Source organism: Tamandua tetradactyla, chromosome 14 (genome assembly GCF_023851605.1).
Source record: "Tamandua tetradactyla isolate mTamTet1 chromosome 14, mTamTet1.pri, whole genome shotgun sequence".
NCBI lineage: Eukaryota > Metazoa > Chordata > Mammalia > Pilosa > Myrmecophagidae > Tamandua > Tamandua tetradactyla.
Genome location: NC_135340.1, coordinates 34,733,948 through 34,759,738, shown reverse-complemented (window position 1 = coordinate 34,759,738; position 25,791 = coordinate 34,733,948). Strand labels below are relative to the sequence as shown.

The 25,791-nt window shown below is 36.7% G+C and overlaps 2 protein-coding genes across 2 annotated transcripts; one reads left to right on the top strand and one right to left on the bottom strand.

The window, feature by feature from the left end:
- Positions 1 to 2,814: 2,814 nt before the first annotated feature.
- Positions 2,815 to 3,756, top strand: OR4E2 (olfactory receptor family 4 subfamily E member 2). Its single transcript, XM_077126526.1, has one exon. It carries the CDS (start codon positions 2,815 to 2,817, stop codon positions 3,754 to 3,756), a length of 942 nt encoding a protein of 313 aa, XP_076982641.1.
- Positions 3,757 to 16,183: 12,427 nt separating this feature from the next.
- On the bottom strand, positions 16,184 to 17,131 carry OR4E1 (olfactory receptor family 4 subfamily E member 1). The gene has a single exon (XM_077126525.1). It carries the CDS (start codon positions 17,129 to 17,131, stop codon positions 16,184 to 16,186), a length of 948 nt encoding a protein of 315 aa, XP_076982640.1.
- Between the last annotated feature and the right edge of the window lie 8,660 nt (positions 17,132 to 25,791).

Genomic DNA, 25,791 nt, shown 5'->3' with positions numbered 1-25,791 from the left:
ATTTCTAGTTCAATTGCCCCTTTGAAATGAACATTTCTTCTACTGGTTTCCTGTATCATTTGGGGGATTATTTTGATGCACTCAACAATTGCCCCCAAAGTGTGGCTTCTTACTTGCAATGTTACTTAAAACATTCTTCTTTCAATTAACTCAAGTATTTAATGAGTTCCTACTCTGTGCCAGGTAGTTTGATAAGTGGCTAGAAAGATGAAGGAGATATTTCCTTCCTTCAAGGGGCACAGAGTTAAACCTTAAAGGTCACCTTGTTTTTTGGTTTAAGATATTTTAGGCTGCAAGCCTCAGTGGTTAAATGTGTAGACTAAAAAATCCAACCATTTCAACCAACTGCTGAATGACCATGAGTGAATTGCTTAACACTGAAAAATTTCAGAAAGAAATCTGGCAATACTGTATTTTGAAGTATAACCTTTGGAGCCATGTTCTGAGTTTAATGTTTTCTCCAAAAGAATATGTTTAAGTCCTAATCCCAGTGCTTCAGAATGTGAGTTTATTTGGAAATAGGATCATTGTAGATGGAATTAAAATGAGTTCACACTAGAGTAGGGTGGGCCCTTAATCCAGTATGACTGGTGTCCTTATAAACAGGGAAGAAGAAACACAGGCAGAGAGAGAAGACAACCATGTAACTACAAGGCAGAGATTGAATTAAATTCCAAGCCAAGGGACAGCAAGGATTGTTATCATCCCCAGAAGTCAGGAGAGCAGCATGACACAGAGTCGTTCCTACAGATTTGAGAGGGAGCATGGCCCTTATGATAACTTTATTTCAGACTCCTAGGCTCTAGAACTGTGAGACAATAAATTTCTGTTGTTTTAAGTCATCCAGTCTGTGGTACTTTGCTAAAGTAGCCCTAGGAAACTAAGGCAAGCCAGTGTTTGCATTTCTAATAAACTCTTCCTAAAGGGGTAATTTAAAATACTGGAGAAGTTACAGCCATTCAAAAATATTTATTGAGCTACTACTATGTACTTCTGTGCACTTTTCTAAGTAATTTGGATATTTCAGTGAACAAAATAGACAAAGATCTCCTTAAGTTTACCTGTTAGCAGCAAAAGACAATGATAAACAATAGATACATTAAATGAGTACATTTTATAGTATGTTAAAATATGATTGATATTTCAAAAATAAGAAAGGAGATCACGTAAAGGTGACCAGGAATGCTGAGGATTGTGGGTGACTTGTAGTTTTGTAGGTTGGTCAGTGTAAGCCTCATTGAAAAGGTGATATTTGAGCAAAGACTATGGGATTGAGCGTTGACTTGGGATTTCTGGAGGAAGAGGTTCTAAGCAAAGGAAAGAGCTAGTGCAAAGATCCTAAAGTCAGGCTTGGTTCTGAGCATTCCTGAAAATAGTGAGGAGGACAACGTGATTGGAGCTGACTCAATGAAGGGAGAGCAGTGGGAGATAAGTCAGAGAGGTAATGGAGAGCTGTGTCATTTAGGACCTTAGGCTTTTGTAAAGACCTCAAGTTTACAATGTGTGAAATGAGGAATCACTAGATGATTTTGCTTAGTGGGCTGTTGTGATCTGATTTATGTTTTAAGTGGTATTATTATTTTTAATAGTGAGAAATTAGAAGCATCATGAAAGGCCACAAATAGTGGAATGGGTACATAAATTTTGGCAAATGTGATGAAATGTCGTTCACCTATATAATACTAAGTGAAAATAATTGACTCAAGTATAAATATTTTATGGTAATTATTTCCTGGCTGTTATAGTTTTTTTTTTTGCCAATAAATCAGTACAGAAAATTAGCATAATTTTATATTGATGCAATGTTATCTCCTACAAATCATATTACAGAATTAAAAAAATTAAGCATCTTAAGTTACTTATTGGCTCCATTGTGGAGCCAATAAAGGATTGAATTCTTTTTTAGGTTTAGTTCAAATAAACGTTTTTTTTTAATATATACTGTGTGCGAGATGCTATGCTAAGTGCTGCAAGGGAAAAGTCATGTGGTTATTGCTTTTAAGAAAATTTTAACAGTAAGTTAAAATTTTAACAGTAAGAGAAAACACGAATATCTTATTTTACTTTTATTAACATTAAGTGCATTAAAAGAAAGGAAAAAGATAGAATTTGAGTGCTTATATCAGGAAAGTTTTCTTAAAGGTAACTCTTTGAGATAGTTTTAAAGGAAAAAGAGTGTTTTAGCCGTCAGCAATGAGGTGAGGGGATTTCCCGCAGTAAGAGGATGTGTTTTCTGATCAGAGGTATCAGAATAAATAAAGGCAAAGATGTCAGAAAGTAGGGAGGTGGAGATAGTATCCGTGAAGCATAGTTACTTGTTTGGCTGGGGAGAAGAATACTTAGGAAGAAGAAAAGGACACCCAATAGGCAAAATCAGTGTGCAGTGGACTGTTGGGGGCTTTGAAATGTACATTTAATTTGATAGGAAGAAGGAAATACTAAATTATTTTAGCTGGGGGTTGTATTTCAGAATAAGAACTTGATGTTATAAATGGTTTGGACTGAAATGCAAAGAGCCAGCTAATTAATGGCTAAGGGTTTTGGACAACTTATTTATTCTTGTCAGGGCACCCTCACCTCATGTGCAAGGCAGGAATAGTAATGCCTATGCCATGGTGTTGTAGTAAATGAAATGCCGGGGTGGCTCCTGATGCATAAGTGGTATATTGTAGCAATTCTTATTAAATTGGTCTTATATTATTTATGCCCTGATAATAAATAAGCAATTCAGACAGGAATGCAGAGTCACTTTGATTAGTTCCATTCCTAATCATGGAATTGTTTTTTCCCCAAGGTTGTTTTAAAGCTTGTTGGATGGACCTTCTAAATCAAACAAGAGTGATGGAATTTGTCTTCCTGGGACTCACTGATAACTGGGTACTGGAGAGACTATTTTTCATGGCATTCTCTGTCACTTACGTGCTAACCCTTTTGGGGAACATTCTTATCATGGTTACTACATTCTTTACTCCACGACTCCATGCCCCCATGTATTTCTTCCTGAGCAATCTGTCCTTAATCGACATCTGCCACTCATCTGTCACTGTACCCAAGATGCTGGAGGGTTTGCTTTTAGAGAGAAAGACCATTTCTTTTGACAACTGCATTGCACAGCTCTTCTTCCTACATCTTTTTGCCTGTGCTGAGATCTTTCTGCTGACGATTATGGCCTATGATCGTTATGTAGCCATCTGCTCCCCATTACACTACCCCAATGTGATGAACATGAGGGTCTGCGTGCATCTTGTCTTTGCTCTCTGGATAGGGGGCACCATTCACTCACTGGTGCAGACTTTCTTGACCATTCGCCTACCTTACTGTGGACCCAACATTATTGACAGCTACTTCTGTGACGTGCCTCCTGTCATCAAGCTGGCCTGCACAGACACATACCTGACGGGAATGCTGATTGTGTCCAACAGTGGAACCATCTCCCTGACCTGTTTCCTGGCCTTGGTTACCTCCTACACGGTCATCCTAGTTTCTCTGCGAAAACAGTCAGCTGAGGGGTGCCGGAAAGCCCTATCCACCTGCTCAGCTCACTTTATGGTGGTTGCCCTCTTCTTTGGACCATGTATCTTCATCTACACACGGCCAGACACCAGCTTCTCCATCGACAAGGTGGTGTCTGTCTTTTACACAGTGGTCACCCCTTTGCTGAATCCTCTCATTTATACCTTGAGGAATGAGGAGGTAAAAAGTGCCATGAAGCAGCTCAGGCAGTCACAAGTAGTTTTCATGAAATCATACATATGATTGGCATTAGGGCTACATACTCAGTCATGCCAAATCCTTAATGAAAGTGCAAAAGTAAACAATCAAAATCAGGCTAAATGGCATGGAACTGGGAAGGCTTCTGCATTAAAGAAAGGGACTGATTAGCTATTGTAAAGAAAGGAAAAGATCATAATAGAACCTGTAAAAGTTGGAAGAAAGGTTCCCATTTTCACTAGTAAAGAGTACAGTTTGGGGCGCAGACTCAGTTTCTGGAGCAGGTACAGCTGTGCAAAGCTACTCTCTTAATTTATACTGTTCTGTGGGTTATCACCACCAGGAAACAATATATCACATATGTGTTTTATGCATTCTAGTGGTTTTGAGCTTCCAAATATATTTTCAAGGTGTTTATTTAGCTTTTGCTTATTTATATCAAATTAAACTCTGTTACTTTTGAAAATGATTCTTTCATTATTTCTAGATCTATTTTGACTTTTTATAGTGCTTTTATTTAGAAGAAATCAAGTTGTAGAGGTATAAGGGAGCTATTTAAAAAATCAACTTCCTCGAGGTAAAATTTACACATATTAAAATGCACCCATTTTAGTTGTATATTTTGATGAATTTTGACAAAGATATACATTTACCCATGTAACCACCTCCTTGATCAAAATTTAGAACATTTCTATCACCTCCAAACATTTTCTTTAGCCCCTTCCCATCCAATCCCTTTTCTTCTATCCAAGCATCAAGGAATCTGATTTCTGTCATTATGGGTTAGATTTGTCTTTCCTAAAGTTCATATAAATTGAATTATAAAGTATGTACTTATTTGTGGCTTCATTTGTTCTTTATACCTTTTCCAAGATCATTGCAAGACTTTGTATCAGTACTTTGTTCCTTTTTATTGCTGAGTAATATTTAATTATATAGGTTTACCACAGTTTGTTTATTCTTTCATATACTGGTGGAAATTTGGGTGTTTCCAGTTTTTGACAATTATGAAAAAGTAGCTATAAACAATTAAGTACAGATTATTTTGTGGACATGTTTTCATTTCTCTTGGGTAAATATCTATGAGTAGGTTTGGATCACATAGTGAGTGTACATTTAACTATATAAGAAATTGCAAGACTGTTTTTCAAAATGGTTGTACAATTTTACACTCTCATCAGAAGTATGACCTCATAATACATTAAAAGTGTCTACATATCACCATAGCAGAAAATACTATAAACACCTTATTTGATGGGCAGGTGGGCTAATTTATTAATTTCTTCATTCAAAATGATGGATTGAATTTCTCTTATAGGAAATATTTTTCTGGTTTAAAAAAGTGAAATTATGAGCCAGTCCCAGGTCTTAAAATTGTAGGCACATGAATAATTATAATACAAGAGAGAAAGTGGTAAGGGTCATAAGAAAGGTACAGATACATTTCTGAGAGTGTCCAGTTGTAGAATAAATTACTTCCTGCTGGAGAAAGCAGGAAAGGAAGAAGTTGGCTTTCAGATTGAATTGAAAGATGGGTAAAAATTTGACATAAGACACTAGAGATGGAAAAGGGCTCAGAGAGCGAATGTATGAAGACTTGAAAGCAAAGGGGGGTGAATTAATTATGCATGGAGAATAGGACAAGTAGAGGTATAGTGAGAGATATAAGCCTGGGAGGGGGAATGAAAATTGTGTAGTGTTTTTAATGACTGGATTAGAAGTGTGGGCTTTATTTAATAGGTAATGGGTGACTTCTCTTGTGTATGATCCCTATATCACTGGGGTAATCCTTTTTGAAATAGAGATGTCCATGAATATTAAAAATATGAGTCCTAACTTTGTGACTTAGATGGTCATAGAGACTCCAGGATGTCTGAGAATAAAGAAGTGTTTTGGCATCTGAGGTATCCTGATAGTACTGATGATCCAGCTGGCCCCAGGTTCTGGTCATTATTTTCCTTCTTTAGTATGCTGGTCTGGCTAACTAGATTCCCATGTCACTCTCAGTACTCGTGTCTTTTAAGATGAACTATAACAGTATTTCTCAAATATAATGCACATACTAATCATCTGAGGATCTTGGTAAAAAGCAGATTTGGACTGAGTAGTCTGGGGTGGGACCTGAGATTCTGTATTTCTCACAAGTTTCTAGGTGATGCTGATTTCTGTAGATCCTAAGATCACACTTTGAGTAGCAAATCTCTATGAAATAACCATACAACCTTTCCTTATCCTCTCATAGCTGAAGTTTGCACATAATGCTTTTCACTGTTAGTAAGATAAATGGAACAAATGGGAGTAAAAAATGCACTATCCTCTCCTTTATTTCATAAAAAGTAATTTGTGGCAACTTACAATATCAAAACATAAGCAATAGTAGTGCTAAATAAAAGAGAAATCAGAACTTACAAGAAATGGAGAAAAAAAAAGAAAAGAGAAAACAGAGATGAAGTAACTATTGTAGGTAAAAATGAAATTTAGTTTAAGCTTTTTGGAATTTGAGACAAAGAGGAGAAGTTTACATGGTTCCAGTAGGCACAACAATGGCCACCCAATGATACTCATATCCTAATTCCTGAAACTTGTATGTATTAGGTTATATGGCAAAGGGAAATTAAGGTTGCAGATGGAATTAAGTTTGCTAAAAGCTGATTTTTAAGATAGTGTTAGCAGCCTGGATTATCCAGGTAGGCCGAATATAATCATGAGTGTTCTTAAAAAAAGAAGAGGGAGGCAAAAGAAAATAGAGGGAGATGTGACCATAGAAAAAGTTGGAAAGGTTCAATATTGCTGGCTTTGAAGATAAAGGAAAGGGGCCACTGGCTTAGGAATGTGGCTAGCCTTTAGAAGCTGAAAAAAGCAAGGAAATGGATTCCCTACTAGAGCTTCCACACAAGAATGTAGCACTCCCAATACTTTGATTTTAGTTGAGTCTTGCACTTGACTTCTAACCTACAAAACAGTAAGAGAAGAAATTTGTGTTGTTTTAACCAGCTAAGTTGTAAGCAGCAATAGAAAATTAATACAGATTTATTTATACATTTTTTCTCATTAAAGGAAGCATGAAAAATACTACAAAGCTCTCCTTAGAAAATATGAAGAGATGGAGATGTATACATTCCTGCTTAGGAATAAAACATTATTAATATAATGAGACTTCTCAGATTGATTTTAAAAGTTTATATTTTTTGTAAAATCTTCATATGATTTTTTGGTAAGTTTTCCAATAACACTATGAAGTTTATATGAAAAATGACAGTGGGAAATAAGTAAGAGGGTGCTTACACTTACATAGTTTCAGAGCTGTTGATTGCCTGAGTTAACTAGTATCACTCATCGGGGCTGAAGTGTACCAGTTTATTGTGGGATGGGCCAGACTATTTCAAGAGAACTCCATGAAAATTTCCTTAGATAAAAGGATGATTATATGTGACTGAAAATAGTGGGTTAGGTAGAGTTAAATCTCCTATAGATGGCCATAGAGGTACCATATGAAATACCCATTTTAATGGAGCTAATGGGATGAAAAAGCATGCACTTAAAAAATTTTATTAATAAAATACAACACAAACATTCTTAACATATGAACATTCCATACTTGATGTGCAATTAATGGTTCACAATATCATCACACAGCTGCATATTCATCATCATGATCATTTCTCAGAACATTTACATCTCTCCAGAAAAAGAAATAAAAAGAAAAAAAGAAAAAAACTCATACATACCATACCCCTTACCCCTCCCTCTCATTGACCACTAGTATTTCCCTCTACCCAATTTATTTTAATATTTGTTACTCCCATTATTTATTCATTTCTAATCCACATTATTTTCTCATCTGTCCATACCATATAAAAAAGGAGCATCAGACACAAGGTTTTCACAATCACACAGTCATTTGTGAAAGCTGTATCATTATATGATCATCTTAAAGAAACATGGCTACTGGAACACAGCTCCATAGTTTCAGGCACTGACTCTTCATTTTGTCTCATTTCTCTCCTCCCCTCTTCAGTTGAGAAGGTTTTCTCAATCCCTTGATGCTGAGTCCCAGCTCATTTTAGGATTTCTGTCCCGCATTGCCAGGGAGGTTTAAACCCCTGGGAGTCTATGCCCCACACAGAGAAGGGGAGAGGTGTTAGTTTCCTTGCCATGCTGGCTGAGAGAGAAGCCACATCTGAGAAACAAAAGAGGCTCCCTGGGGGTGACTCTTAGGCCTAATTTAAAGTAGACTTAGCCTATCCTTTGTGGGGATATGTTTCATATGAACAACCCCCAAGATTTGGGGCTCAGCCTATTGATTTTGTTGTCCTCACTGCTTGTGAGAATATCAGGCCATCTCCATATGGGTAAATTGAATTTTCCCTCTTTCTCACCATTCCCTCAAGGGGACTTTGCAAATACTTTTTTATTCACTGTTCAAATCACTCTGGGATTTATCAGGGCATCACTCTGGACAAACCTAAAAAATCTCATGCCATACTCAAGGTTCCATGTACTTAAGGTGTTCAATTAAACTGTCCATAGGGAGATGCACTAGTCAAGATATAAATTTTGTACCAAATGAACATTTTTTCTGTAATGTAAGTTAAAGTTTTAAAATATGAATTACTATCTATTTTCAACACCCTGCAATATTGACATTACTTTGTTCTTATCTATTTTCAACACCTTGCAATATTGACATTACTTCGTTCTTCCTCAAACAAAAACATTTTTTAATTTGTACATTTAATCACTATCCTTATACACTCTAGGCATTCCTAGATTATACCATCTCAGTCTTTATCACCTATCTTTCCTTATGATTTCTTTTGTCTCCCCGGTCCTCCTCCCTCTATCATTCTCACAGTCAGCTTCATTTAGTGTTCTAACATTATTGTATTACAGTTAAGTAGTATTGTGCTATCCATTTCTGAATTTTTACAATCAGTCCTGTTGCACAGTCTGTATCCCTTCAGCTCCAATTGCCCAATATCTACCTTATTTCTATCTCCTGATGCTCTGTCATTAACTGAAATTCTCCAAGTCCATTTATTAATGTTACTTCATATCAGTGAGACCATACAGCATTTGTCCTTTTGTTTCTGGCTAATCTCACTCAGTATAATGCCCTCAAGGTCTATCCATGTTGTTACATACTTCATAACCTTATTTTGTATTATAGTTGCATAATATTCCATTGTATGTATATGCCACAGCTTGTTTAGCCACTCATCTGTTGATGGACATTTGGGCTGTTTCCTTGGCAATTGTAAATAATGCTGCTATAAACACTAGTATGCAAATATCTGTTTATATCATTGCCCTCATATCCTCTGAGTAGATACCTAACAATGGTATTGCTGGATCATATGGCAATTCTATACTTAGCTTCCAGAGGAACCGCCAATCTGCCTTCCATAGCAGTTGTACCATTTTACATTCTCACCAATAGTGGATAAGTGTGCCTCTTTCTCCACATCCTCTCCAGGACTTGTTGTTTGCTGTTTGATTGATAATGGCCATTCTGGTGGGTGTGAGATGATATCTCAATGTGGTTTTTATTTACATTTCCCTAATAGCCAGGGAAGTTGAGCATCTTTTCATGTGCCTTTTGGCCATTTGTATTTCCTCTTCTAAGAAGTGTTTGTTCATGTTTTTTGCCCATTTTGTAATTGGGTTGTTTCTCTTTTCGTTGTTGAGTTAAGCAATCTCTTTATATATTATAGATACTAGACCCTTATATGTGATATATCATTTCCAAATATTGTCTCCCATTGTGTAGGCTGTCTTTTTACTTTCTTGACAAAGTTCTTTGATGCACAAAAGTGTTTAATTTTGAGGAGTTCCCATTTATCTATTTCTTTCTACAATGCTCGTGCTTTGTGTGTAAGTTCTAGGAAACCGTCTCCATGATAAGATTTATAAGACATTTCCCTACATTTTCTTCGAAAAGTTTTATGGTCTTAGATCTAATGTTTAAGTCCTTGATCCATTTTGAGTTAATTTTTGTATAGGGTGTGAGATATGGATTCTCTTTCATTCTTTTGCACATGGATATCCAGTTCTCACAGGCACCTATTATTGAAGAGACTGTGCTGTCCAGATGAGTTGGCTAGACAGCCTTATCAAAGATCAATTGTCCACAGATGAGAGGGTCTATATCTGAAACTCTCTATTCGATCCCATTAGTCAGTACATCTATCTTTATACTAGTATCATGCTGTTTTCACTACTGTAGCTTTGTAATATGCCTTAAAATCAGGTAGTGTGAGACCTCCAACTTCATTTTTCTTTCTCTGGATATTTTTAGCTATTCAGGGCACCCTGCCCTTCCACATAAATTTGCTTATTGGTTTTTCTATTTCTGAAAACTAAGTTTTTGGGATTTTAATTGGTATTGTATTGAGTCTATAAATCAATTTAGGAAGAATTGGCATCTTAACTATATTTAGTCTTCCAATCCATGAACACAGTATGCCCTTCCATTTATTTAGGTCGTCTGTGATTTCTTTTAGCTATTCCTTGTAATTTTCTTTGTATAGGTCTTTTGTATCCTTAGTTAAATTTATTTCTAAATAGTTTATTCTTTTGGTTGCAATTGTAAATGGATTTTTTTCTTGATTTCCCCCTCAGATTGTTCATTACTAGTGTTTAGAAACACTACCGATTTTTGAGTGTTGATTTTGCAACCTGCTACTTTGCTGTACTCATTTATTAGCTCTAGTAATTTTGCTGTGGATTTTTCAGGGTTTTCGACGTATAGTATCATATCATCTGCAAACAGTGATAGTTTTACTTCTTCCTTTCCAATTTTGATGCCTTGTATTTCTTTTTCTTGTCTAATTGCTCTGGCTAGAACCTCCAACACGATGTTGAATAACAGTGATGATAATGGACATCTTGTCTTGTTCCTCATCTTAGGGGGAAAGTTTTCAGTTTTTCCCCATTGGGGATGATGTCAGCTGTTGGTTTTTCTTATACTCCCTTTATGATGTTGAGGAAGTGCCCTTCTATTCCTATCCTTTGAAGTGTTTTCAACAAGAAGGATGTTGCATTTTGTCAAGTGCCCTTTGTATCAATCAAAATGATCATGTGGTTTTTCTGCTTTGATTTGTTGCTATGGTGTAATACATTAATTGATTTTCTTATGTTGAACCATCCTTGAATACATGGGATGAAGCCTACTTGGTCATGATGTATAATTCTTTCATAAGATTTGGAAAATTTTCAGTAATAATTTCCTCCATTAGTTTTCTGCCTCCTTTTCCCTCCTCTTCTCCTTCTGGAACATCTTAATGTGTATATTCATGTGCTTCATTTTGTCATTCAATTCCCTGCTCATTATTTTTCCATTCTTTTCCCTATATTTTCTTTTGCTTGTTGGATTTCAGATGTCCCATCCTCCAGTTCACTAATCCTATCTTCTGCCTCTTGAAATCTAACATTGCAGGCTTCAATTGTTTTTTTTTTCATCTCTTCAACTGTGCCTTTCATTCCAATAAGTTCTGTGATTTGTTTTCTCAGATTTTCAATTTCTTCATTTTGTTTTTCCCTTCTCTTCTTTATATCCTCCCTCAATTTATTGATTTGATTTTTGATGAGGTTTTCCATGTCTGTTCAAACATTCTGAATTAATTGTTTCAACTCCTGTATCTTCTCTCATTTGAATTGTTGGTTTGTTCCTTTGACTGGGCCATATCTTCAATTTTCCTAGTATGATTCATTATTTTTTGCTGGCGTCTAGGCATATAATTTCCTTAATTAGTTTATTCAGGAGATTTTTTTCACTTTTTTTACCCAGGATATTCTTGTGGGATGACTTTGTTGTCTATCTGTTCTTTGACAGTCAGCTCAGCTTATTCCAGACCTCTAGTGTTTGTTTAACAGGTCAGATTTTTTCAGTTCTTATTTCTTGCCCTGCCTAAATGGTGCCTTTTTTCCCCTTAGGAAGGTCTACTCAGGTATTACAGACCTCAGTCAAATATTCCTGACCAAACTGGCATCCTCTCAGGAGAAAAAGTCACCTGTATCGTTTCCCCTGAGGGTGAAACCCAGCAGGTTGAAAGGCTTTCCTATGAAGCTTCTAGACTCTGTGTTTTTCCTGTCCTGCCCAGTATGTGGTACTTGTCTGCCTGTGGGTCCACCCAGCATAAAGTAATGTGGTACTTGAGACAAGCTCTCAGACAAGCTTAATTACACCCTTGCCTGGGGCAGTTGGAGACTGAGAAGACTTGCAGGTATATCCAAAGATCAGCCAAGCTGTAGAAACACAGCAACAACAACAAAAAAAAGAAAAAAAATCCTTTTCAGAACAGGACACCCATTCCTTGGGTTTGCCAATCAAGAGCTTAAGTTAGTACATTGCTCTGTGTATCTCCAGGTCCTATGTGCCCCTTCCTTTCCTTCAGGGCCCAGACTCTTTCAAGTATTTTGTGCTGTCCATTCCAAAAAAAAAAAGCTCTTCTTTTTCCATCAGACCTGGCCCCTCTGCACCAGGGCAAAAAACAGCAACCTCAGCTTTTACTTGAGGTTCAGCTAAGCTGGGGGCCTATTTTTAGTAGTCAGGATTTGTTAATTAATTCCACAAATTGGAGCTTGGTACAGCTCAGTTCCTTGCTGCTAGTAGAGTCCCTTTCCTTTCCCCTCTGGGAAACAACCCGTGTGGGAGGGATGCTGGCCACCACGCTTGGGGTACTCACAGTTCTGGGTGGGATTGCAGCTGGTCCAGCTTGTCTAGAGTGGTGGACACTGTGTGTCGAGTCACTGATGTGGCCCCAGCAGTTGTTGTGTACTGCTCCTGGCTATTTATTAGCTTCTCTGGAGGACGAACTAAATCCCACACCTCACTAAGCCACCATCTTGGCTCTGGATCCAATGGCATGCACTTAGTACTAAAAATATATAGGGTTTATCTCTCTTTTTTTCACATATTTTGAAATTAGAATTGATTGGGGGACCTTGGGTCATTATTCTAATAATTTTTTGTTTACTTGTAGAAATATTGCTGAAGAGTATTCTGGAGAATCAGATACCAGGCTATATAGGTATCCATGCATCATAGGCACATACAAATCAAGAAGGTGGCTCTCTAACTCTGCCCAAAAGCTAGGAAATTATTGAAATGACAAAATGTATTCAAAAGCCCCCAAATAAATTTATTAAACTGGGAAATGCTTTTGAAAATATCTAAGCATTGCTTTAAAATTGACAAATGTTGTGTATTGTTAGTACCCTAAAATTCTCATATAAAACCCAAATCTAGATACGATTTTTACATTTATGATGAAACAAATCCAGGTATCACTACTACACACACTTGAAAAGCTTTGAAAAATTATTCTGCATCTAATTATGTCCCTATTTCTGGGTTTTTATACACATAGTTAATAATACCCATAATGTTATGCAGAAATAAATTTAAAATGCCTTGTTTATTTATATTACAGCAATATTAGTTAATCCATTGCATAGAAGATGGTTGTAACACAAGGAATTCAATTGTTAAATACAAAGTTGCTGAACAAATTCCCATATAGGTAAATAATAATCCTCTCTCCCCTAAACAAAGTCAACTATGGAACTAAGAGTCAACATAGTTTCATTTTATTCTTTACTCATCTATTATTCAGTGAGGAACTAAACACATTTTATCTCATGCTTGAGTCTAAAAACTTTTTCTGTGAAATGGAGAATAAATGTTTCATATTATCTCTCCAAAGAGTTGTGAGAATTAATGTGATTGAAAATGAGTATTGTTAGGAATTTTGCTTGCTACTATGAAGAATAAACAAACAAACCAATAAGCAAACATGTTTTAGCTTATTGTTGGTCCTATAGTTTTGGTCCTATAGTTTTATCAGCTACAATTTCAACAATTGTAGTGAAATATCACCTTATCTATCATATTGCATGTGATTCTCTTGGTGGCTAGTTCCTGCACAGGACCATTCTGCTTGGCCCCTTTTGTAGGCTTTTTCTCCTTAATGGCTGCTATAAAGGAGCATTTCTTTCATATGAATTTTATAATTCTCAAATTCAGCTCATTTACTCTACCCACATGAATGTAGTTTTATACTATGCAGAGAGTTATCCTTGGAAAATAGATGATCAATTATTAGGTTTGTCTGTTGGAAGTTAACTTGTGCTATCCAAAACATCCTACAGGATGTCCTCCTAACCATGCCTCAATCTTGAATTTCCTTCACAACACATATCTGGCAAAGCTGCATTAAAAATCTTAGATGGGTCTTGTGTCCCAAAGGTTTATTGAACACACCTTCACTAATTGCTTAGGAAATGTCTATTGCATCACTTCTCACTAATAGAGTCAGAAGGAACTGTTGGTTCCCAATATGTCATATTATTTTGTATATAAGAAAGTGAAACACCTTTGCCTGGAATAGCTTCTTCCAATAACCGATTGTATTAGTTTGGTTAGCTGCTGGAATGCAATATACCAGAAATTGAATGGCTTTTAAAAAGGAAATTTAATAAGTTACATGTTTACAGTTCTAGTGTTGAGAAAATGTCCAAACTAAGGTGCCAACAGGAGGTTACCCTCACTAAAAAAAGGCTGATGCTGTCAGGAACACCTCTGTCAGCTGGGAAGGTACCTGGCTGGTGTTCTTTGTTCCTAGTTCCATTGCTTCCAGCTCCTGATGCCAGTGGTTTCCTCTCTAAGCATCTATGGTTCTTCATTTAGCTTCTCCAGAACAAAAATTAGCATCTGCTGGGGCTGGAGATTTCTTCTCTTCAGGTTCTGGCTATTTCTGTGAGTTCTTGCCTAGCACTCAGGCTATTTATGTCTTGATATCCAAACATCTGTATCAGCTCTGAGCTTTGGTAAAATGTCTCCTCTTTTAAATGACTCCAGTAAACTAATCAAGACCCACCTTAAATGGTGGAGTCACAATTACATCTAACCAAAAAGCCATACTTTGGCTGGGCCTGCTGCACCTCCATTGAGATAACCTAATCAAAAGTTTCCACCCTGCAATATTGAATCAGGTTTAAAAGAAACAGCTGCTCCCACAAGATCAGATCAAAATAAACACATGGCTTTTCTGGGGTACATAATATCTTCAAATTTGCACACCCACCTACCCAGTTCACTTGACATACACCACTCTTAAAGCTCAGTCTCAATGCTGTCATTTGTGACTGTCATCACAACAATCACATTTTATTTAACTCACTATCTTCTCCCAGCTCTTAGTACAAGCCTGGGTGAATATTAAGTGTTTAGTAATGAATAGTTAGTTGAGTGAATTCTCTACATAATAACAGGAATAATTTCATTAAAAAAATAAATCATATCATGCTACTTCTGTACTTAAACCATTCTTTTGGCTTCCTATTGCACTAAAAAAGATTTTAAACTCCTTAAGAGAACTTGAAATGTTTCTTTTTAACTTTCCAATATCATTTTTCACCACTCCCTGCCTCACAATCTAAGGTGTAACCACATTTGTCTTTCATTTCTGGAACAAACTAAAGTCTTTCTCAACATAGAACTTTGTACCTGCTATTTCCTCTGCCTAGAATGTTGTCACCTCTCTTTTCTCATGGTTGACTCTTTCTTTCATCTTTCATATCCAAGCTAAAATGTCATTTTCTCAAAAAGGCTCTCCTTGACCTACCCAAATTAAAGACAGTGTCTTCCATAGCTCTCTATCAGTGCCCCACTCTGTTTTGTTTTTATAAATATAGCATTTGTCACAATCTGTAACACAATTTATTTGCTTGCATTTTGTTTTCCATCACAACTAGACTGTAAATTTCATGGAGGAGTTATTTATTATTACAAACCTCAACCCAGCACATAAGTGTTCAGCAATTATTTGTCAAATGAATGAATAGTAAAATATCTCCATATCTTTGCTTTATGTTAGACTGTTGTCTGGCCATTTGAGGGTAATAATAATTTCAATGGCTTGAAATTTCTTTCTAAATCATCAAAGTCATATTAAACTCAGTTTATCTGATTTGTCAGTATTTGTTAAACTGTTTAGGCAAGTGTCTGAGTAAATTATGTAGGCAGAGGCTGCTCAGAAAACTGAAAGTTTGTTTAGACTTTGATTATCACTGTAAGACAAAATCAGGGAGACAGAGCATGGTGTAGTGAAAATAGCATGAGTTACTGGTTATACGCTTGCATTGAAATCCTGCCCTCATCATTTCCTAACTGGGTGACCTTAGGCATTCACTTTGCTTTCTTTGAGATTTAGATTTTTCATGTGAAATGAGGATAATAACACCTACCTCGCAGGGTTCTTATGAGCATTAAGTAGATGCAAAATGCCCAGAACCATGTCTAGAACATGAATGAAATTAAAAATTATAGCTGTCCTATGATTGTCAGATATTAAATCAGAGGATAATTTTATGAGCCATGTAGCCTGATAAATATTGTATGTAATTTATTCCTTGCAAGGTATTTATTTTTTTATTTGGAACACAAAACATCCTAAGGGCTTAGACATTTTCATTTTTCTTCTTTCCCTTCCTTCCTCCCTATTAACTTGTTTAAGGCATTCTTCATGTCTTCATTCCTAAGAGTATAGATGATAGGGTTTAGCAGGGGGGTAACAGCGGTAAAAAACACAGACACCACCTTGTCCTCTGGGAGGCTAGTGGATGGACGGGAATAGATGAAGATGCAGTGTCCCAGGAATAGCGTGACTACAGTGAGGTGGGCTGCACAGGTGGACAGGGCTTTCCGCCTACCCCCAGAGATTTGCTGTCTCAAATTCACCAGGATGACTGCATAAGACACTACAAGGACAACAAAACAGACCACAGAGATCAGCCCACTGTTGGAGACAATGAGGATCTCAATGATGTGGGTATCAGTGCAGGCCAGTTTGATCACCTGAGGGACATCACAGAAGAAGTTGTCAATCTCATTGGGACCACAGTAGGGCAGCTTGATAGTGAGGGAGGTCAGGGCTATGGAGTGGATGGTTCCCCCTATCCAGAGGGCTACAGCCAGCAGCACACATACCTTCCAGTTCATCACTGTCATGTACTGCAGAGGTTTGCAAATGGCCACATACCGATCATAGGCCATGACAGTGAGGAGAAAGATCTCTGTGCAGGCAAAGAGGTGCAGGAAGAACATCTGGGTCACACAGGCATCAAAAGGGATGAGCTTCTCCTCGGACCAGGTGTCTGTCAGCATCTTTGGGACAGTGACAGTGGAGTGGCAGACATCGATAAAGGATAGGTTGCTGAGAAAGAAATACATGGGGGTGTGGAGCCGGCATTCATAGATAATAGTTATGACAATGAGGATGTTCCCAAACAGTGTTAGGACATAGAAAACAAGGAACACGGCAAACACAGACATCTGTACATTCTGATTTACAGATAAGCCACTAAGCCTAAAATGTGTCACTAAAGAAGTTTGATTGAGTAGGACAGCCTCCTCCATTCTCTTTGTTGGATACTCCTGTCAAGAATTAGAAAAAAGCATCACACTTAATATCTACATCAATCATATGGTTGCTTAATTTCTTGAGTGTTTATGAATGTTCTTTTAATCTAGAATTTATGATCAAATATCTTATGTTTCATTTTAAAATCTCCATCCAGCGTTGTAAGTCATATAGCAGTGCTAAGTCACTTAGTAGGTGCTAAACACATCCTTTTGGAATAATAGAATAGATTGATTCACTAAGAGATAAAAAACAAATGTGAGTAATTAGAGGAAGAGAGAGGGAAGGAGAAAGAGTAATTTCTCTCTTGTAGTGAAATATCTGGGGTTAGATTTAGGTTATGGATTTTTTGGGATACAGAAATTAAGATCCTCATTTCCCCTAAATAACTAATTTGTCCAAGGTCAGTCAGATCTGGGCCTTGGAAATAACTTTTCCTATTGTCCTTTTGACTGCATTTTTCACTAATTCAAACTATTGTCCCCCTGGTTGGCTCTCCCAAATTGCCCTGAAACTGTCATTTCAATGATCTAGCTTTCAGAGAAAAGAAACTTTTTACCAAGTTGATGGACAGCCAACAGTATGGCCATGGCATTTATAAAAACAGCTCTTTAGAGGAGGCTGGATAAAACCCTGGAAGCCTTGGAAAATCTGGAAAAGGCTCAGGGAGAACTGTCTCTCCTCCACCTCTCAGCTGATGACAGATTTGCTCATTCTGAAACTAGAGGTCAAAGTGGCTGTCATGACTAGATTATCCCCATTTCTTTTCAGAGTCCAGTTGTGCTGTCTGATTTATTGATCCACAGCCAGTAGTTTTAATTTAGGCTGCCACTGTAAAGGGTGTAGTGTTTCTGTTCAGGGAGATTGGAAAGTTCTGGCAGTGGATGATTCAACATTGCGAATGTGATCAACATCACTGAATTTTATGCTTGGGAGTGTTTGAGATGGGAAAGCTTATATTGTATGTTTGTTTCAACAATTAGAAAAAGAGAGAAAGGCTGAAGACACAATGACAATTAGATGCAATACATGATCCCAGACTGGATCTAATAATGGAGGAGAAAAGGCCCAAAAGGACATTATTGAGACATATAAAAAATTGCAATTTAGATGAAAGCTTTATATCAATGTTAAATTTCATGAATTTGATAAGTGTACTTAAGGTGGTTACATAAGTGACTATCTTGTTCTTGGGAAATGAACATAGAATTATTATATATTTAAGGAATGCAGGGTATACAACCTAATCTCAAATGTTTAGAACATAGATAGAACAACAGAGAGAGAGAGAGATGGATGGATATATGGATGGATAGATAAATGAAACAGCAAATGTGTTTAAATGTCAAAAATTGGTGGATATGGGTATCTGGGTAGAGGTGTCTATATGAATTTTATATTATTTTTGCAACTCTCCTATTAGTTCAAAATTATTTCAAAATAGGAAGTTAAAAAAATTAAGTTGTCATTGACCCAAGCATCACCATTTTTTATAAGAAATGTTTACATTATGAAGAATCACAGGATCTCAGTCCTCAAAGGCCTTGAGAGTTTATCTAATTTTTTTTCATTTTACAAATAAAAAAATGAGGTTCAGAGAGGTACTGTAAATGGTCCAAGGTTACAGAGTTAGAGACATAGCTGAATCTAAAGCCCATGTCTCCTGAGTCCCAACCCAGGCTTTCTCTATTCTACCAGCACTCTGATTTGAATTTTTACACTGGTAGGCAAAATTGGGTAAGTAGATTGCATATCAGTCATCTCTTTTTATCCAATATTTTTGCACTTGCTTGGGGAGGCATCTGTGGTAGCTTCTTTTCTCTAGCTTGCCTTCTTCATGCTGCTGTCATGATGCACTGGGTGGCCAACCCAAGGAGGCTCTTTTTTGGTTCCTTGGGTCCCATCATCCTATCCTACCTCTGTCCCATCATGGATCCCTACTAATACTTTACATCATCCCTCCAGGTCAGGCTCTCTGCCAGACAAATGGATCTTCACTTAAAGCTTTTACTCAGAAAAATCATTTTGCGTGTATAATGACTTACATCTGTTTTCTTTGTAACTAATTAAGTTCTAAAGGGATGGTTGCAAAATTGAAAGCAGAAGAAATGACCAAGAATGGAGCCAGGTTTAACAAAAATTCAATATGGAAATTTCACCTGCAGAAACAGGAAATGGTGTGCAGATTGAGAACTAGGTCTGAATTGGAGACTTATGACTTATGTTCCATCATCATAGGATATATATTTTAGGTTTTTGAAATTGTTTTTTTTAGATAGATATTTTAAATGAAACCTTTTCTGTCATTTTCATTTTTTTCTATTTCTGTGGAACCAGAGAAAAAATGCTTTGGAAAATGAAGATGTGTCCAACTGTAGTAGAAAATTGGTGTTAGTTTACATAAAAAATATGGTGCACAAAAGGATAACAAGGTATCTATTACATATATTTCAGAAAATGGGAAGAAATGAGAAAATAACAACAAAACTAAAAAATTAAAGTGGCCTATGAAACTCACCCTGGGTTGTTTCTGATGTGCCCAGCACCTCCAAAGAGAACTGAATTGTCAGTATTGTAGTTTAAATATGAACAATACTATCTTCCAGTAGAAATAACAATGTATTTGAAGTGTGCCATATCAAACATTCCACTTACCTTGATTTTTTCATAAAGAAGGTGGGAGCCCTCGAAGTCCCCCTGGGACCACAGTTTTTGCTAATAAGTTACAGTAAACATATGTGGTGATGTTTTCTGCTGAGTGGTACTACAGAACTCCTGTTAAAACTACACCTTTGTACCTATATTATTGTCTTATTTTTCAGCAACTACGAGCAATTGACCATGAACTAAGATTTTCTAGAACTGGTTTCCCTTCAACTGAAGATGCAGTATAGCAGTGGTATATTTTTTGCACTTTTTTCAGACCGTGATGATGAGTAGAAGGTATTAAAAGTCACTATTAACCACTTTCTCAGGCAAAGCTAGGTTGTCAGGATGCTTCTAACACAAATTTTATCTTAATTATCCAGAGTACCTGGGTGAGTAAAACATCTTATTTCCTTTGCAGCACACTCTAGGTACAAGCTTTATGTTGCTGGTTTCAGATGGATTATTCTACCTTCACTTAGTGAAGGGGAAGCTACAGAGAAAGAAAGCAGCTGTCATATTGCTATTGTTCCACATGAATTATATAGGCTTTAGGTCCTTGGGAACTTCTAAGCAATTACATCAGCTTACCTTAGTCACTAGTTAGAAAAAGTTAATTCTGTGGGGACTGAAGTTACTATTTTGCAATTGTCAAAAAGAGAATTTAATGAGAAGGCAGGATTTAAATATCTAAATAGTACATGTTTCTATATGATCAAATGAACTACTATTTAGTGATTGCCTACTATGTACTAAATATCAGATTAGGGGGTGTGGTAGACTGTATTATGTACCCCAATTTAGACATGTTCTTAATCTTAATCCACCTTCCTGTGGATGTGAACCCATTATAAATAAGATCTGTTTAAGATGTTGTTTTAAATTAAAGTGGGAATGAAGTTGGGCCTTAATCTGGATTACTGGAGCCTTTACAAAGAGAAAACCTCTTCTACGAGAAGGAGTCAGTGGGAACCTGGAAGAGAAGGAGAGGACATTATCATGTGATGTAATCAGAGATACAAGGCTACAAACCCCAAGGATTTCAGGCAAGCCAGCACCGGAATGCTAATATCCTGGGAGGAAGCAAGACTTTTACTCTCCAAAATTGTGAGACAAAAAATTCCAATTGTTTAAGTCGACCTATTGTGTGGTATTTGTCATATTAACCCAATGAACTAAGAGGGGTTATCATGTTTTATTTTCATATTTAACCCATATGAAAACACAGAGATGTGAGAAGGATAATGGAGTTGAGATTTTAGTCAGCTCTCTACCAGACAGAATAAGCGCTTTGAATCTAGAGCCAAATTTTCTGGATACAAATTCCAACTTTCTAGCTGTATAATTTGGACAAATTACTTAATCTTTTTTGTCTTCAGTTTTTCCATCCATAAAGCACTAATAACAATGGTAAAACTTTTTAGGACTCTTGAAATCTATGCAAAGCTGTGGCACATATATTAATAAAATGTAATTATGCAATTCAAGTGAAAAAACAAAACTGACCCCAAATGCCAGCCCATATTTTGGGACTCAATGATTGGCTGTTTTGGGTAATTAAAAGTTTATTACATCTTGCCTTAGTCCTCCTTTTGTTTTTTCTTTTTAGATATAGGAGTTTTGTGGTTTAAACTGATGAAAGAAAAATCTAAATGAGAAGTAAATGAGCTCTGATGAAGATTATTCTTTGGGTTTGAATTTTGAGATTGAATAGTGTAGTAGGATTGTTAGGCTATTTGAAATAAAGGATATGGAGCTATAAGTAAGCCTTATACCCAATTCTCCATGTATCAGTATGTAGAAGAGGGCTCCTTATCCCCACTTTTCTTCTGGGATTTATTTCATTGATTAGAGATCAGATTTGGCTTGGCAGTATGTAAAAACCTAGAACTTCTAGAATTTAAAGATACTGCTTTTTGGCCAATGTGTGACTTTTTTTCATTATGATGGCCTTGGGTATCAATCAAGGTGCACATAGGAAGAGGATATGCTGATCCTACTGATGCTCTGTATTTTTGGAATTGCAATACTTTATCATAAGCATAATGTATCAAGGATAGCAGAGAAATAGATGGTCATTTGATTATAGGGCAATTACAATTGCCTCAGTTATCGGTAAAATGCAAGGTTGAGAAGTTAATGTTTGACCTCTTTATATTTCAGTTTCCATACTTCCCACATATCTTTTGGTGGTCCCCCTCTCTGACCCACAACTTCCCTGCCACTTAGATGTCTCACTCAGGCTTTTCCTCCCTGGAAGTCCCTCATCCTCTAAAATTATGTGCTCCTATTTCCTCCACAGATTAAATGAAAATAATTGTTTATACTTGCATAGCACCTTACAGGTTGCAAAGTCTTTGACATTCGTTATCTTATTTGGTCTTCATGATATTCCTATGAGGCAGGGATCATTATAGAAATGAAAAATATTGGCCTTCAAGTTTAGTGTTCTTCCAAGTTGTCATATGATGTAGACTCTTGAACTCAGATTTTCCAGTACCAAATTCTGTACTTATTCTATTACTTCGCTTAGATACTGCATTTTATAGAAGAATAATTGCTGTTTTTAAGGAAAAAATGATTAATCAGGAAGATATGCATTTAAAAATGTTGCTTGTTAAATCATATGAAAAATTTTCATTGGTGAAATGTATAGAGAACAGATGACTTTTTGGCACTCTTTGACTTTACTGACTGATATTTTCCTTCTTCTCATCATATTTTCTCTATTCCAAAATACCAAAGTTTCAAAGTTCAAACTTCACTTCTGAAAGTTTACTGACCCCCTTCTAAAAGTGATCAATCAGCAGCCAATAACTAGGGAAGTACAATATCATGCTTTGTGTGGTGCAGAAAAAAAAGGTACTTAAGAGTAATTATCCCTGAGTCTGAGGAATTTATAATATAATGAGTTAAGATAACTTTTATTTTAGGAACTTAAGGAAACTTATTGAATAAAAAACTGGGGATGATATCAATAGATATGATATGTATCAACAGTGTGATCTGATCTTCTTTTCAACCTTAACATTCCCCATGGCCGGAGGAAAGGGAATCAAAAGAGCTTGCATGCTCCTGGTAAAACGACCATTCCTTTCAGCACAAACTGTGCAAAAATCAAGTACTAAGAAGAAGGTGCAATTTTATCTGATCACCCACCTTTCAAAAAAGATCAGCTAGTCTACCTATCAAGGCTTCCAAGTCTGTTCATCTCAGTCTTCATAATCTTCAAATATTTAGCTCACTCTGTATGGATTCTTATCGCCATAAGTCTTGGCGCTTTCTGTAGTCAACCTTTTATCATTCTCTGACCCTACAAAGCCTCCATCATACCCCCTGCTCCTAGGCATTATGCAAGGAGAATCTCTTATAATCTCAACCTCTTTTCTATACATTATCTTTCCATTCTGCTCTAAGTAGCATGTGGCTGTCTCCTGTAGCCCTATCAAACAGATGATTTCTCCTATTCTGCATCTACTGCTGGGCCTCAATTTTGGGTAGATGTCTTCTTTTTTTTTTATATAATTGCTACTTGAGAGCAGATCATTTTTCTCTCTTTCCTAAAAATGCCTTATGCTTTGAAAAAATTCCATCAAACTCTTACCCTACAACTTTTTTTTTTGGTTATAGTTTTCAACTAGTCTCTTGGTCATTCCCCTTCCTACTTTGAAGAATTTGGAACCTGTCATCATCTATATACATGGTCCATCCAACACTCTGTCATCATCTGCATACATGGTCCATCCAACACTCTGTCATCATGGTCCATTCAACAGTCTTCTCCAGTAATCTTATCCTCAACCTCACTTCAGTCACTGTTATGGTCATACCAATAATAATAATCTTTCCCATCATTTCAGTTTCCAGTATCACACTTTCTGATCACCAATTTTTATCTTTCCTGTTTATTTGTTCTAGTAACCCCACTCCAACAAATTTCTAAATCCAATCCATTCATCCATCTATCCTTTTGCTATCCATTATTCCCCTCATATCCTTATATTCTTCCTTATTCAGCTTAGAGTTCAAAGTCCATGTTTATAATTATTCTTTTGCCTACAAATTCTACTCATGTGCACTTTCATCCCTACACTGAGTAGTTTTACCAGGCAAACTTCAAACCTGGTTAAATTCAGTGATATGCCAATTTTGGGTATACACCTAAGCAGATGAAGGAAAACACACAAGCATACAGATAGTCTTAGTTTAAATTGTATCACAATCTCAAATAGGCAGTTCTGCCATATTTTCCATAGTCAATTTATGGTTTTCTTCTCTTTACTCAAATTTCTAATAATCACTTTTACTTCCTGTGATGGTTAGGTTCTGGTGTCAACTTGGCCAAATGATTATGCCCAGTTGTCTGGTCAGGCAAGCACTGGCCTGACCATTGCTGTAAGGATATTTTGTGGCTGGCTGATAAACCAGAAGGGTGGTGTATTAAGTCATCAGTCAGTTGATTGTATCTGTGGCTGATTACATCTGCCATCAACTAAGGCATGTCTCCCACAATGGGATAATCCAATCAGTTGAAGGCTTTCAAGGAAGAAGAAAGACTTTTTTATTGCTTCTTCAGCCAGTGAGTATCTCCTGTGGAGTTCATCCAGGCCCTTCGTAGGGGCTGCCAGCTTTACAGCCTGCCCTATGGATTTTGAACTCTTCCATTCCCACAGTTGTGTGAAACACTTTTACAAAGCTCACATTTTCAGATCTCTCCTGTTGGTTCTGTTTCTCTAGAGAACCCAAATATACCTCCTTAGTCTCAGCTGATGACTTACTGACTATTTCCGTGAGAAGCAGTAGAGAACTTCCACCCCACCCTTTGCAAATCCATCCACCCATCTGCATCTGAACCTTTAGATATCCTGTTCTAGCTAAGGCTAACCCCTTCCCTTGTACCTTGTGTCCCATCCATTCTTGCCTCTCAAGTGCTTTGCTCCAGCAACTCTCTATCTCTTGCAGCATCAAAGTTTCTGTCACTGTTGATCATTCAGACCAGCATCCAAACACGTAGTAATTCCAATATTGAAAAACCCTTCCTTGATCCCACATTTCTCTCCAACTACCACCTAATTTTTCTCCTGAATAGCAAAATTCCTTAAAAAAGATTACAATCTCATTTTCTCTATACCATCTCCTACCATTTCTTTATTGAACCCATTCAAGTCAATTTTGTGTCTCCTGCACTACATTAAAATTTCTCCTTTCAAGGTCACTGTTGACTTCTATATTTCCAAATTTAATCAGCAGTTTCTGGTTCTTTTCTAATTTAACCTTTCTGTGTCTTTTAACATAATCAAATACCTTCTCCTTTTTGAAGGAACATGGCACTACTCTTCTGTTTTTTTCTTCTACCCTACTGGTTGAATACGGTGGACTCATCGGATATTGGTATTCTGGGAAATTGTTTTTATTTAGAAGGAGCTCACCATGGTCTAACAATAGTGCTGGCCTAGCTCCTACCAGTGCCAGGGCCTAGCTGATGGTGCCAGGCCCTTTTTAAGCTGTTGGGGGCTGCTTTTTTCTTTGTCAGTTTTCACTTTTGGCTGAAAACAAAGTCAGGTCATAGGACGTCCATCTGTGATATTAATATTGTCACCATTATCAAAATTCTGTTGATCAAGAAGTTGCCCAGAGAATACTATCTATAGTTGTACAAGGCTTAGTCTTTCCTGCTCCTTTTGCTGTATACTGAGTTGTTGAATCCTCTGATATGACAATGATGTGCAATAGCATTTGAGAATACAAATAGAATATACTGGTTAACTGCAAGGCAGGCAATTACTAGGAACAAAATGGTTATTAGTCTTACTAATAATGCCTGAAGACAGGGCCTAGATTACAAAACTCAGATAATAAAACCATAATCCAAATTGTATTTTTCTAGGGAATCAGGTAGATTTTTCTTTTATTCTAGTCATAGAGTCGTTTTTATTTTTAAACATTTTTTATTGTGATATATAACATATATATAAAAAAGCAATAAATTTCCAAGTACATTTTAACAAGT

What these genes read in the sequence shown, in the direction of transcription:
- OR4E1 (XM_077126525.1), bottom strand. Translation starts at nt 17,131, where the DNA reads ATGGAGGAGGCTGTCCTACTCAATCAAACTTCTTTAGTGACACATTTT.
- OR4E2 (XM_077126526.1), top strand. Translation starts at nt 2,815, where the DNA reads ATGGACCTTCTAAATCAAACAAGAGTGATGGAATTTGTCTTCCTGGGA.